Source organism: Coregonus clupeaformis, chromosome 33 (assembly GCF_020615455.1).
Source record: "Coregonus clupeaformis isolate EN_2021a chromosome 33, ASM2061545v1, whole genome shotgun sequence".
Lineage (NCBI taxonomy): Eukaryota > Metazoa > Chordata > Actinopteri > Salmoniformes > Salmonidae > Coregonus > Coregonus clupeaformis.
Window position 1 is genome coordinate 15063622 of NC_059224.1, and position 13913 is coordinate 15077534.

The following is a 13913-nucleotide window of genomic DNA, read 5'->3' on the forward strand; positions in this document are numbered from 1 at the left end:
CATGCCATGTCTCATGGTACTGAGAGAGGAGAGTGATCTTGGAGAACTATCCTTGTGGTATGAATACTATTCTGCACCATCAGGTGTTGTTTTCTAAATGAAATTGGTCCATTATTTTTGAAGGACCCTTCCCACTGGGCACACCCACGTCATTTCAATGTGGAGAATTGGTTAATATTTAGTTGATACGTTGATAAATGAGATTACAACCTATTTTCACAGCCAAAAGTTTGTTGAATTCCCAATATGTTATCACTATGCTTTCAAATACTGTATCTAAAAGCACAACCAAATTCCAATGAAAAATCTATGTCAGATTGTTGGTTTATTTATACAACAATGTAATGTGCTATCACTGTGCTTAATCTCATAGCACAACCAAATGACCTGGATTGCAGTTGAGATTACATTAAAGTACATGGTGCTGCTCAATGCTGTTTGAGATTCTGCGCAGATTAGTATAGCAATTCTGAAGATTTCCACAGACCTGCGACCTAATATTGAGCTGATAGCTTTACAATTGTGTGTGTGTATGTATGTATGTATGTGTGTGTGTGTGTGCGCGCACATATATGTACAGTACCAGTCAAAAGTTTGGACACACCTACTCATTCAAGGGTTTTTCTTTATTTTTACAATTTCTACATTGTAGAATAATAGTGAGGACCTCAAAACTATGAAATAACACATGGAATAATGTAGTAACCAAAAAAGTGTTAAACAAATCAAAATATATTTTATTTTTGAGATTCTTCAAAGTAGCCACCTTTTGCCTTGACAGCTTTGCACACTCTTGGCATTCTCTCAACCAGCTTTATGAGGTAGTCACCTGGAATGCATTTCAATTAACAGGTGTGCCTTCATAAAAGTTAATTTGTGGAATTTATTTAATGCATTTGAGCCAATCAGTTGTGTTGTGACAAGCTAGGGGGGGGTATACAGAACATAGCCCTATTTGGTAAAAGACCAAGTCCATATTATGGCAAGAACAGCTCAAAGAAGCAAAGAGAAACGACAGTCCATCATTACTTTAAGACATGAAGGTCAGTCAATACGGAACATTTCAAGAAGTGCAGTCGCAAAAACCATCAAGCGCTATGATGAAACTGGCTCTCATGAGGACCGCCACAGGAATGGAAGACCCAGAGTTACCTCTGCTGCAGAGGATAAGCTCATTAGAGTTACCAGCCAAGAAACAGGAGCAGTGGACATTAGACCGGTGAAAATCTTTGGTGGCAGCATCATGCTGTGGGGATGTTTTTAATCGGCAGGGACTGGGAAACTGGTCAGAATTCAAGGAATGATGGATGGTGCTAAATATAGGGAAATTCTTGAGGGAAACCTTTTTCAGTCTTCCAGAGATTTGAGACTGGGACAGAGGTTCACCTTCCAGCAGGACAATGACCCTAAGCATACTGCTAAAGCAACACTTGAGTGGTTTAAGGGTAAATATTTAAATGTCTTGGAATGGCCTAGTCAAAGCCCAGACCTCAATCCAATTGAGAATCTGTGGTATGACTTAAAGATTGCTGTACACCAGCGGAACCCATCCAACTTGAAGGAGCTGGAGCAGTTTTGCCTTGAAGAATGGGCAAAAATCCCAGTGGCTAGATGTGCCAAGCTTATAGAGACATACCCCAAGATACTTGCAGCTGTAATTGCTGCAAAAGGTGGCTCTACAAAGTATTGCAAAGTAAAGTTATGCACGCTCAAGTTCAGTTTTTTTGTCTTATTTCTTGTTTGTTTCATAATAAAAAATATTTTGCATCTTCAAAGTGGTAGGCATGTTGTGTAAATCAAATGATACAAACCCCCAAAAAATCCATTTTAATTCCAGGTTGTAAGGCAACAAAATAGGAAAAATGCCAAGGGGGGTGAATTATTTTGCAATTTTAGTCTCATCTGACCAGAGTACATTCTTCCTAATAATTTGGGGAGTCTCCTACATGCCTTTTGGCGAACACCAAACGTGTTTCTTTAAACAATGTATTTTTTCTGGCCACTCTTCCGTAAAGCCCAGCTCTTTGGAGTGTACGGCTTAAAGTGGTCCTATGGACAAATACTCCAATCTCTGCTGTGGAGCTTTGCAGCTCCTTCAGGGTTATCTTTGGTCTCTTTGTTGCCTCTCTGATTAATGCCATCCTTGCCTGGTCCGTGAGTTTTGGTGGGCGGCCCTCTCTTGGCAGGTTTGTTGTGGTGCCATATTCTTTCAATTTTTTTAATAATGGATTTAATGGTGCTCCGTGGGATTTTCAACATTTCTGATTTTTTTTTATAACCCAACCCTGATCTGTACTTCTCCACAACTTTGTCCCTGACCTGTTTGGAGAGCTCCTTGGTCTTCATGGTGCCGCTTGCTTGGTGGTGCCCCTTGCTTAGTGGTGTTGCAGACTCTTTCAGAACAGGTGTGTATATATACTGAGATCATGTGACACTTAGATTGCACACAGGTGGACTTTATTTAACTAATTATGTGACTTCTGAAGGTAATTGGTTGCAACAGATCTTATTTAGGGGCTTCATAGCAAAGGGGGTGAATACATATGTACGCACCACTTTTCCATTAAGTTATTGTTTTCATTTCACTTCACAAATGTGGACTATTTTGTGTACGTCAATTACATGAAATACAAATACAAATCCATTTAAATTACAGGTTGTAATGCAACAAAATAGGAAAAACGCGAAAGCGGATGAAGACTTTTGCAAGGCATAAATGTACATATAATTCTGAATTAACCTAATTCGGGCGATGCTCTGCATAGCAGGTACATCTAGCTTAAAGACTAGCATCTACGGGTATGGTTTTTTAACTCCCTCAGTTGGGGAGGAGGTTGGTGGGTTTGCGGTAGGGTCAGGGTATTAGCTCACCAGATGGTTACTATTTTATACTTTCATTTTGTAAAATGTGTATACGCTCAACGCAATTTTGTTTCTATCTCTTTCCCTCTTTCTTATTTTCTTTAAAGATGTCAGCACCTAATAACTATACATTTATGACACTTAACATTAGGGGTACTAAATGCCCAGTCAAGCGCAAACACATTCTGAATTATCTAAAGCAGCATAAGATTGATATAGCTCTCTTCAGGATACACACCTGACTGACTCTGATCATGATAAACTGAAGAGAGAGTGGGTGGGTCAAGTGTACTATTCATCTTTCACCTCTCGGGCAAAAGGGGTGGCCATTCTCATTAATAAGCAATGCCCCTTTAGCTACAATCTCAGATTAAAGACAAAGGGGGTAGGTTTGTGATCATTCAAGGTTTTATTAACACTGAGCCCATTACATAAACAAAAAATAATAATTTTAGTCATTTAGCAGACACTCTTATCCAGAGCGACTTACAGTTAGTGAGTGCATACATTTTCATTCTGGCCCCCCGTGGGAAACGAACCCACAACCCTGGCATTGCAAGCGCCATGCTCAGGGGACTACCATTGTGAATGTGTATGGGCCTTGTAAAACAGGGGTGGGCACACTTATGCATATGTTTTTGTCTTGCCCTGAACTAGGCAATTATTGGGAAAACATTATTCAGATCTTATCACAGGTCACTAATATGACTGTACCACTAGATCTTTCCCTTATTCTTCTTGGAGATGACTTTGTTCTACCAGTGAATATTGGTAGCAAAACCAGATTCCTTGAATTGGCAGTCATTGCAGCCAATAAATGCACATCTTTTCTATGGAAGAGTGACACTCCGCCAAGCAAGCAGATGTGGCTAAAATAACTAACTTCCTGTATTCCATCTGAAAAAATAACGTACAATTTACGTAATAAACCCTTTGAATTTACTGATGTCTGGGGGGACTTTCAGCAGTTTCTAGCGTCGTCACCTTAGCTGCCTCATTATTATTTTCTTTATTAATGTATTATTATAATTTGTTTTTGCGTTGAATAATTTATTTTCTAGCAATGGATGTGAAAGTCATTCTATTTCGTTTTTGTTGTTGTTAATCATTGAAGCTAATACTGGCAGAGGGGAGGGAGGGAGGGGGGTGTTCATGTGTTGGGGAGGGAAGGGTGTTGCACGATGTGCTCCCATGTAGCCTGCTGTTATGTGTAGGTGGGAGGAATAATGGGCCATTATCTGTGTCATATTTTGCTGATGATTATTAAATTGTAAAAAATGCCAATAAATATTTTGTAAAAACTAAAAATAAGAGTCCATTCAGTGTGTTTTTAGATGTAATTGCCACAATGTGTGTCACACACACGGTGGTGGTGATGACTTGAGCCAAAACAAATGTCATGGAGATGACAAATTAGTTATTTATTGTGTGCATGGAAATCAATGACTTCTAACTGCATATTTACATTTTCAGACTGATGAAAAAATTTATTGGTCACATACACATATTTAGCAGATGTTATTGGGGGTGTAGTGAAATACTTGTGTTCCTAGCTCCAACAGTGCAGTATTATCTAACAATTCACAACAATACACACAAATCTCAAAGTAAAAGAGTGGAATTAAGAAATATATAAATATTAGGACGAGCAATGTCGGAGTGGCATTGACTATTATTAAAGTGACCAGTGTTCCATAATTAAAGTGACCAGTGATTCCATGTCTATGTACATAGTGCAGCAGACTCTAAGGTGCAGGGTTGAGTAACCGGGTGGTAGCCAGCTAGTAACAGTGACTAAGTTCATGGGCAGGGTACTGGGTGGAGGCCGGCTAGTGATGGCTTTTTAACAGTCTGATGGCCTTGAGATAGAAGCTGTTTTTCAGTCTCTCGGTCCCAGCTTTGATGCACCTGTACTGACCTCGTCTTCTGGATGATAGCAGGGGGAACAGGCCGTGGCTCGGGTGGCTGATGTCCTTGATGATCTTTTTGGCCCTCCTGTGACATTGGGTGCTGTAGGTGTCCTGGAGGGCAGGCAGTGTGCCCCCGGTGATGCGTTGGGCAGACCACACCACCCTCTGGAGAGCCCTGCAGTTGCGGGCGGTGCAGTTGCTGTACCAGGCGGGGATGCAGCCTGACAGGATGCTCTCAATTGTGCATCTGTAAAAGTTTGTGAGGGTCTTAGGGGCCAAGACAAATTTGATCAGCCTCCTGAGGTTGAAGAGGCGCACACTGTCTGTGTGGGTGGACCATTTCAGATTGTCAGTGATGTGTACGCTGAGGAACTTGAAGCTTTTCACCTTCTCCACTGTGGTCCCGTCGATGTGGATGGGGACGTGCTCCCTCTACTGTCTCCTGAAGTCCACGATCAACTCCTTCGTTTTGTTGAGAGAGAGGTTATTTTTCCTGGCACCAGTCCGCCAGGGCCCTCACCTCCTCCCTGTAGGCTGTCTAGTCATTGTTGGTAATCAGGCCTGGTCTGCAAACTTGATGATTGAGTTGGGGGTGTTCGTGGCCACGCAGTTATGGGTGAACAGGGAGTACAGGAGGGGGCTGAGCACGCACCCTTGTCGGGCCCCTGTGTTGAGGATCAGTGTAGTGGAGGTGTTGTTTCCTACCTTCACCACCTGGGGGCGGCCCGTCAGGAAGTCCAGGACACAGTTGCGCAGGGCCCCAAGCTTAATGATGAGCTTGGAGGGTACTATGGTGTTGAAGGCTGAGCAGTAGTCAATGAACAGCATTTTTACATAGGTTTTCCTCTTGTCCAGATGGGATAGGGCAGTGTGCAGTGTGATGGCGATTGCATCGTCTATGGATCTATTGGGGCGGTAAGCAAATTGAAGTGGGTCTAGGGTGTCAGGGAAGGTGGAGGTGATATGATCCTTAACTAGCCTCTCAAAGCATGATGACAGAAGTGAGTACTATGGGGTGATAGTCATTTAGTTCAGTTACCTTTGCTTTCTTGGGTACAGGAATAATGTTGGACATCTTGAAGCAAGTGGGGACAGCAGACTGGGATAGGGAGAGATTGAATAGGTCTGCGCATGCTCTTAGAATGCAGCTAGGGATGCCGCCTGGGCCGGCAGCCTTGCGAGGGTTAACACGCTTAAATGTCTTACTCACGTCAGCCATTGAGAACGAGAGCCCACAGTCATCGGGAGCTGGCTGCGTCGGTGGCACTGTGTTATCGTCCGTGGCACGTTGTTTTGAAAATGTATATCAAGTCTTATGAATATTTGTAGAGTTTAAAAGGTGTTTGATCAACACAAACATGCATGTTTACTATCTTTGCATTTACCCACAAGCCCTTTGTCTTTTTGAACTCTACAGTATATAAATATTAGGAGAGCAATGACTATGCATCATTCTCAGGTAAAATCTATAGATTTACCAAACGTTTAAGTGATCATCAATTAAGAGCAGTCGGATTAAGTAATAGTAAAATGTCTTTTAACAAAAGAGAATCATGTCAAAGGTAATGTAAGCATTGCATTGTGAAAGGGAATTACTTTATATGAACATGTATTGCAATGTGAAACATGTATTTCTAGATGAAACATTGATTACGTTTGGTGAAAAAGTGACTGTATGATTTTGTGTGTTGTACTTAGTCAATTGAAAATGTGCTTAGAGTTTTGAAACAACTTTTTGATGATCAGATTTTAGTTTTGTACTAAGAGTTGTGAAAATGTACCACGTACTTATGAAAATTGCATGAAAGCGAATAAAACAATTAATTAAAGCGGCAATCAGCAGTTGAAACAATAACAAAGCAAAAATTCCCGCCACTGTTTCGGTAAAAAGCTGAGGGATGGGGCTGGAGAAATGTAACCACTCTCAAATTCATAGACATAGCTGTGGATGCAAGGACTGACCATCCATGATATCAATTATAATTTTAAACATGTTTTTAGGCTATGTAGTGTTTGTTTACATTTACTTTGTTTACAAAGAATGGAGTTAAACAAGCTTATATTTTGGGTTCTGATGGGGTACGACAGTTAAACTAAGCTCATGAGGCATTTATAAGTTATATTCTTCAAAAATCAATATGTACATATCATTCATTTATAAGTCAAAAAATGTATGTAGCAACTGCAGATCGCCCCTTTAAAGTATTATAGCATTATACTTAAACCAATTATGCCATAGGCCTAAGTATGTCAATTGACTAATCTGTAGGTACACCCTGTCATGTTGCATTTTACAACTTGTCATGTCTTCCTCTTGTCCTCTGTTTTCTCTGCAGGGATCATGTCAGCCACAGGAAATGGCTATGTTATATACATGACCATCAAACGCAAGACAAAGCTAAGGCCGCCTGAGCTCATGACAGTCAACTTAGCCATCTTTGACTTTGGCATATCAGGTAAACCATTCCACAGTCTCTTCATACAGTATGTCCATTTACAGTGTGTCTCTGTACATAACATTGTAAGGTGGATTAGTCCTGTGTATTCTGTGTATTTAAATTCAGAACAGCATGTATATGAACAATGGTAGTGCTGCATTAACATTCTCTCCTGTACATCCTGACACATGGGAATGGTTGGAAGAAGATGAAGTGGTGGAATATGAGAGATAGAGAGAGAGAGAGAGAGAGAGAGAGAGAGAGAGAGAGAGAGAGAGAGAGAGAGAGAGAGAGAGAGAGAGAGAGAGAGAGAGAGAGAGAGAGAGAGAGAGAGAGAGAGAGAGAGAGAGAGAGAGAGAGAGAGAGAGAGAATCACAGAGTTGCTTTAAAGTCATAACTTTTTAGGCATGTTTGGTAACTCAACCCTGAAATATGCTAAATTGTGGCCTAACCTGGAATTGGTCCTTTATTGTCACCGTTTGGATATTAGAGGAACAGCATCATGTTAAAAAAACACACCTCTAATATTACTCTACCTGGCCTATTGATCACAATATATCGATAGACTAGGCCTTTGATATACAAGAGATGTAGTTCCACTGTAAGCAGTCATCTTATTTAAAAAATGTAGTTTTAAAAATCCCCTTTCTCTGGGAATATTCTAGTTTCTCAAAGAGTCCCTGTGACCCAGCCAGAAGCAGAATTCACAACAGTGTGTCTCAGTCTCAGAACAATCTCTGGCCAGCTCTCTCTGTGTCTCATACAACCACGGGATGCTCACTTGTTTATCTGTTTATTTCTTGGTCTCTGGGCCAACTATGTCCCTCTGTATGAGACGCCTGTATAGCTTTCTAGGACTAGAGCCATCATCCACAGCAGACAACAAGCATAATCTATTTGTGTCTGCCAGCTTTGCCTGCATCTTGGGAATATCACTCAGATGTTGGAGGTCCAAATGAAAATAGGGTCAGAATGTTTGGTACCCATTTTACCGTGATACTGTAGGAGTCATAAAGTGAGAGTATTTTGTTAACTATGAGGGTTGGTGGAGAGTGCAGTGTGTGTACGTCGACATGTATGTAGAGACAGCTCTCTAAACCTCTGTGGCGTCAGACTGGTGAGGATGCCATTTTCTCCTCACACGATAGAAACACTATTTATGATCACCTCTTCTGTCACATGCTTTGCCTCAGGATTGTAACTTTACTGCATCTGTTATCATTGTGGGTTTTGAAGAAACAGCACTTCTGTTATGTGAAGTGGATGAAGATGATGGTTTTCCTTGGAAGGCCTACATTACTACGTTACTGTACATGTATACTATATGTTCTCATGTCTTTACAGTACACACTGATCATTTGAAGTGGTTAACAACTGTGTGTGTTTGGTCTTGAAGTCACAGGGAAGCCGTTCTTTGTGGCGTCCAGTTTCTCCCACCGCTGGCTGTTTGGCTGGGAGGGCTGTCGTTTCTATGGCTGGGCTGGCTTCTTCTTCGGTGTTGGCAGCCTCATCACCATGACCGTAGTCAGCCTAGACAGATACCTCAAGATCTGCCATCTCAGATACGGTACAGTGGGCTATGTTCTCAGTTTGTGTTTGGTTTACAGCAGGGGTGTAAAACTAAATTTTGCAAAGGGGGCCGCATTCGGTCTTCAATGGGGTCCATAGGGCTGCACTGAAAATGTGTTATATTTCCTCGCCTAGCAAAGAATTAGCAACGATTAGTCCTCTAACAAATACAATAAAATACTAGCAGTGAAATGCTTACTTACGGGCCCTTCCCAACAATGCAGAGAGAAAGAAAATAGAGAAATAATAGAAAAGTAAAACATACATTTATAATAATACAAGTAATAATAAATACACAATGAGTAACGAGTGGCGCAGTGGTCCCTCTGCAACTGGATCCTGGATGGATTATCTTGGCAAAGGAGAAATGCTCACTAACAGGGATGTAAACAAATTTGCGCACAACATTTGAGAGAAATACGCTTTTTGTGTGAATGGAACATTTTGGGGACCTTTTATTTCAGCTCATAGAACATGGGACCAACGCTTTACATGTTGTGTTTATATTTTTGTTCAGTATATTTAGCAGTCTTATGGCATGGGGGTAGAAGTTGTTCAGGGACCTGTTGGTTCCAGACATCGGTATCGCTTTCCATGCGGTAGCAGAGGGAACAGTCTGTGATTTGGGTGTCTGGAGTCTGACTATTTTTAGGGCCTTCCTCTGACACCACCTGGTATAGAGGTCCTGGATGGCAGAGAGCTCGGCCACAGTGATGTAGTGGGCCATCCGCACTACCCTCTGTAGTGCCTTGCAGTTGGATACTAAGCAGTTGCCATACCAAGCGGTGATGTAGCCAGTCAAGATGCTCTCAATGGTGCAGCTGTATAACTTTTTGAGGATCTGAGGGCCCATGACAAATCTTTTCAGCATCCTGAGGGGGAAGAGGCGTTGTTGTGCCCTCTTCATGAATGTGTTGGTGTGTTTGGACCATGATAGATCCTTAGTGATGTGGACACCGAGGAACTTGAAGCTCTCGACCCGCTCCACTACAGCCTCGTCAATGTGAATGGGGGCGTGCTCGGCTCTCCGTTTCCTGTAGTCCATGATCAGCTCCTTTGTCTTGCTGATGTTGAGGGAGAGGTTGTTGTCCTGGCACTACACTGCCAGGTCTCAGACCTCCTCCCTATAGGCTGTCTCATCATTGTTGGTGATCAGGCTAACTTAAGGATGGTGTTGGAGTTGTGCGCGACCACGCAGTCGTGGGTGAACAGGGAATACAGGAAGGCGACTAAGCATGCACCCTTGAAGGGCCCCCGTGTTAACGGTCAGCGTGGTGAGTGTGTTGTTGCCTACCCTCACCACCTGGGGCCGTGCCGTCAGGAAGTCCAGGATCCAGTTGCAGAGGGAGGTGTTCAGTCCCAAGGTCCTTAGCTTAGTGTTAGCTTGGAGGGCACTATGGTATTGAACACTGAGCTGTAGTCAATTAACAGCATTCTCACATAGTGGGAAAGGGCAGTGTGGAGTGCAATAGATATTGTGTAATCTGTGGATCTGTTTGGGTGGTATATCTAAAAGTCTTTTAGAATTTTAGATGCTCCCTGACTGTCTAGCTTTCATTTCGGTGATTATTTAGTGAGCTAGACACAGTCATTTCTACACAGTTTCGGTTTGGTTTTAGTCATTTTAAAGTATATATATTTGTTTACAAGTTGTATTTGTTTTACTCAAACCACCCGCGGGCCGGATTGGACCCGGGCCATATGTTTGACACCCCTGGTTTACAGTAACACAAGACCTTTATAAGAATGAATAATTAACACTTTGTCATGAATAAGTTCATTGAAATTATGATCTGTGATATCTGGACACTTTATTATAATAATGAAACAAAGAATGATTGATCATTGTGCCCATAATTGTGCCCACAGGGACATGGCTAAAGAGGCAACATGCTTTCCTGAGTATGGTGTTTGTGTGGCTGTACGCAGGCTTCTGGGCCACCATGCCCATTGTGGGCTGGGGCAGCTACGCTCCCGAGCCCTTTGGCACTTCCTGCACTCTGGACTGGTGGCTGGCCCAGGCCTCTGTGGCGGGCCAGAGCTTCGTCATTGCCATCCTTTTCTTCTGCCTTATCTTCCCCACCGGCATCATCGTCTTCTCCTACGTAATGATCATCTTCAAGGTCAAGTCCTCAGCCAAAGAAATCTCCCACTTTGACACCAGGAACAAGAACAGCCATAATATGGAGATTAAACTTACCAAGGTGCGTGTGTGTGTGTGTGTGTGTATGTTAGAGCCCTGCACGGGCATTCATTTTAAGGCTGAGCCCTACCCATGCCTGCAACGTTCAGGCTCTACCCTACCCAGGCCCGAATGCTTCTGCCAAATTTAAGGACCTGCCCGAAACCCAAAATCAGAAATAACTTCCTCCATTAGTAAATCCATTAGCTGCTCCTCTCTGTCTGCCATTCGCTCCCTGAGCGCTGCTCACTCTGCATGCTCTCTGCTCATGGTGGCTCTGAGTCTGTGAGTATCCATAGAAATGGCTCTGCTTGGGCTGCTCAGTGAAGAGAAGAGACATGTGAGAGCAGTTTGCTGTTAGCTACTTTTTGTCACTCTAATCTCCGACAAAACTCAAGGAACATTATTATTTTCTGTGAAATAATCTCTCCTGTCTTATATTTGACTAGGTTAAAGCACTTCTGACACCATGTTATGATCTTAGTTAGATATGACTGTGTGTGTGTGGACGTGTGCGTGTTTGTGCACGGAACCTCACCTAAGAGATACTTTAATTATTGTGACAGACCTGTGATGTGGTTCTACTTGTGTCCTCCAGGTGGCGATGCTGATCTGTGCTGGTTTCTTGATAGCATGGATCCCTTATGCAGTGGTCTCAGTGGTGTCTGCGTTTGGCGAGCCCGACTCAGTGCCTATCTCTGTCTCTGTGATCCCCACTCTGCTTGCTAAGTCCTCTGCCATGTACAACCCCATCATCTACCAGGTCATCGACCTGAAACACTCCTGTGCAAAATCCTCCTGTTTTCAAGTTCTGAAGAAGCGCACACATTTAAAAAAGTCAAGGTATGGAGTAGTATTAATTTCATGGCTTTCTCTTCTACTTTCTATTCCCCTGGATCGACAGTTAAAACTGTATAGACCTAGTTTAATGTTTATCTTGTTTAATGGCTTGCAAGATCAAGAGTTAAAACGATGTAGTTAAAAAAAATTCTCAAACAGCTTGCTAGATCTAGAGTTAAAGGTAGACTCAGCTAAATTACGTTGCCACGAGCAGCATCGCAGATATTAAGATGAACGAGATGCAAGACTTTGCTCTCACACAGTTATACATAGTATCTGCTCATGTGTACAGGTTGGTAGTCAGGGCACCAAAACAGCTGAGAAGTTGAGCCTCGTGCTTCAACGCTCTTAGTTGTTGCGGAAATTGACCCATTATGCTGTTTACTTTCTGCATCTACGTCATATCGCTATACCTTAAAAACTGCATAGTTTTCTATGCAACTTTTCTAACTTTTCTAACTCATCAAACTTTTCTCTCATTGTATCTCCCACAGGTTTTACACAATTTCTGGCTCGATTAAAGTCAGTCCGTCCATAAATGAGTCTCACATTGAAATATGAGAGAAAGACAGTGGTAATCTCCTGTGATATGACTCCTGTCCCCTCACCTGTCCAATTACAACCCTGCTATCAACTGCTAAAATATTGACCACCGCTCATCACCCAGACCTACTGTACGTAACTCAGTCTTGCTGTATCTATGTTCCTGCTCCAAACAGCTCTCTGTACTCTGGCTGATGTCAAGAAGTATTTTTACACTTTGTACAGATTGTGTATTGTAACACCTGTGACATGCATATTTTTAAGAAACTTAAACCTTTATGTGCTCCTGTAAGATCTAAAGTGTTGTTAAGAAGGAGTTATGATATACAGATGTTGGATCTTAATTTGACCAGTTTCGTTGCAGGAGTAAAATAATCCTGCAGCAGGAGGATTTTATTATTCTAAAAAAAACGGATAATTTCTAACAGGAAATTAGTTTTCATAGTCTATAGTAGGCTATAGTTTAGGCGTGAGATCTAGTGATAGAAAGAGGAACTGCGGGTTTTCAGTGAATTTATGTTACTACTAGGCCTCTTTAAAATTTCCTGTGGAGCAGAGTGATCAAATTAAGATACCATATCTGTACAGAGAGCTGGAGAGACTGTGGTATTGATGTTGGGGTTAAGCATTATTCCCTGCTTCAGGCAGGTTTGACTGTAGCAGCACTTTTCATCAACAATCAAAGTCGTCATATGATTCTTACTGTCACTGGATACATGTTCAGAGACGTTGTTGACATCACAAAACAAAATACAATTTTAGCTCATGCACAAACTGCATGCTCCACTGTGAGGTAGCCACCAGCACATGTAGTTAATTGGACCAAATATCAAGTCACAGCACAACAATGTCTGTTAAGAGTAGTGGCTATGTGGTACAGCTATGCTCCTGTCATCGTTATCCATTCTGTGTGCACAGATATTAGTCTTTACGTCTCATATACAAAACATTAAGAACACCTTCCTAATATTGAGTTGCACCCTCTCTTTTGCCCTCAGAACAGCCTCAATTTGTCGGGGCATGGACTCGACAAGGTGTCAAAAGCGTTCAACAGGAATGCTGGCCCAGGTTGACTCCAATGCTTCCCATAGTTGTGTCAAGTTGGCTGGATGTCCTTTGGGTGGTGGACCATTCTTGATACACACAGTAAAATATTGCGTGTGAAAAACCCAGCAGCGTTGCAGTTCTTGACACAAACCAGTGCGCCTGGCACCTACTACCATACCCTGTTCAAAGGCACTTAAATATTTTGTCTTGCCCATTCACCCTCTGAATGACACACATACACAATCCATGTCTTAAGGCTTAAAAATCCTTCTTTAACCTGTCTCCTCCCTTTCATCTATACTGATTGAAGTGGGTTTAACAGGAGACATCAATAAGAGATCATAGTTTTCACCTGGATTCACCTGGTCAGTCTCTGTCATTGAAAGAGCAGGTGTTCTTAATGCTGTGTACGCTCAGTGTATGTTGAGTGACAAAACACAATTTAATAAAAATACAAATCCACATGATCAGAAAGAATAAGACAACCATAAATGTGGCATTGGCTTGTATACCTTTGAATTA

At 42.1% G+C, this 13913-nt stretch overlaps 1 protein-coding gene across 1 annotated transcript in view; it reads left to right on the plus strand.

The window, feature by feature from the left end:
• The window catches only part of LOC121549273 (opsin-5-like), a 37909-nt gene extending 24567 nt beyond the window's left edge, over positions 1-13342 (plus strand). Inside the window, exons 2-6 of the mRNA XM_041861132.1 lie at positions 7109-7228; positions 8607-8777; positions 10649-10983; positions 11560-11804; positions 12296-13342. Of these exons, the coding sequence (XP_041717066.1) occupies positions 7109-7228; positions 8607-8777; positions 10649-10983; positions 11560-11804; positions 12296-12362 (938 nt within the window). The 3' untranslated portion in view covers positions 12363-13342. The remainder of the gene's footprint in view (positions 1-7108; positions 7229-8606; positions 8778-10648; positions 10984-11559; positions 11805-12295) is intronic.
• Positions 13343-13913: the final 571 nt, after the last annotated feature.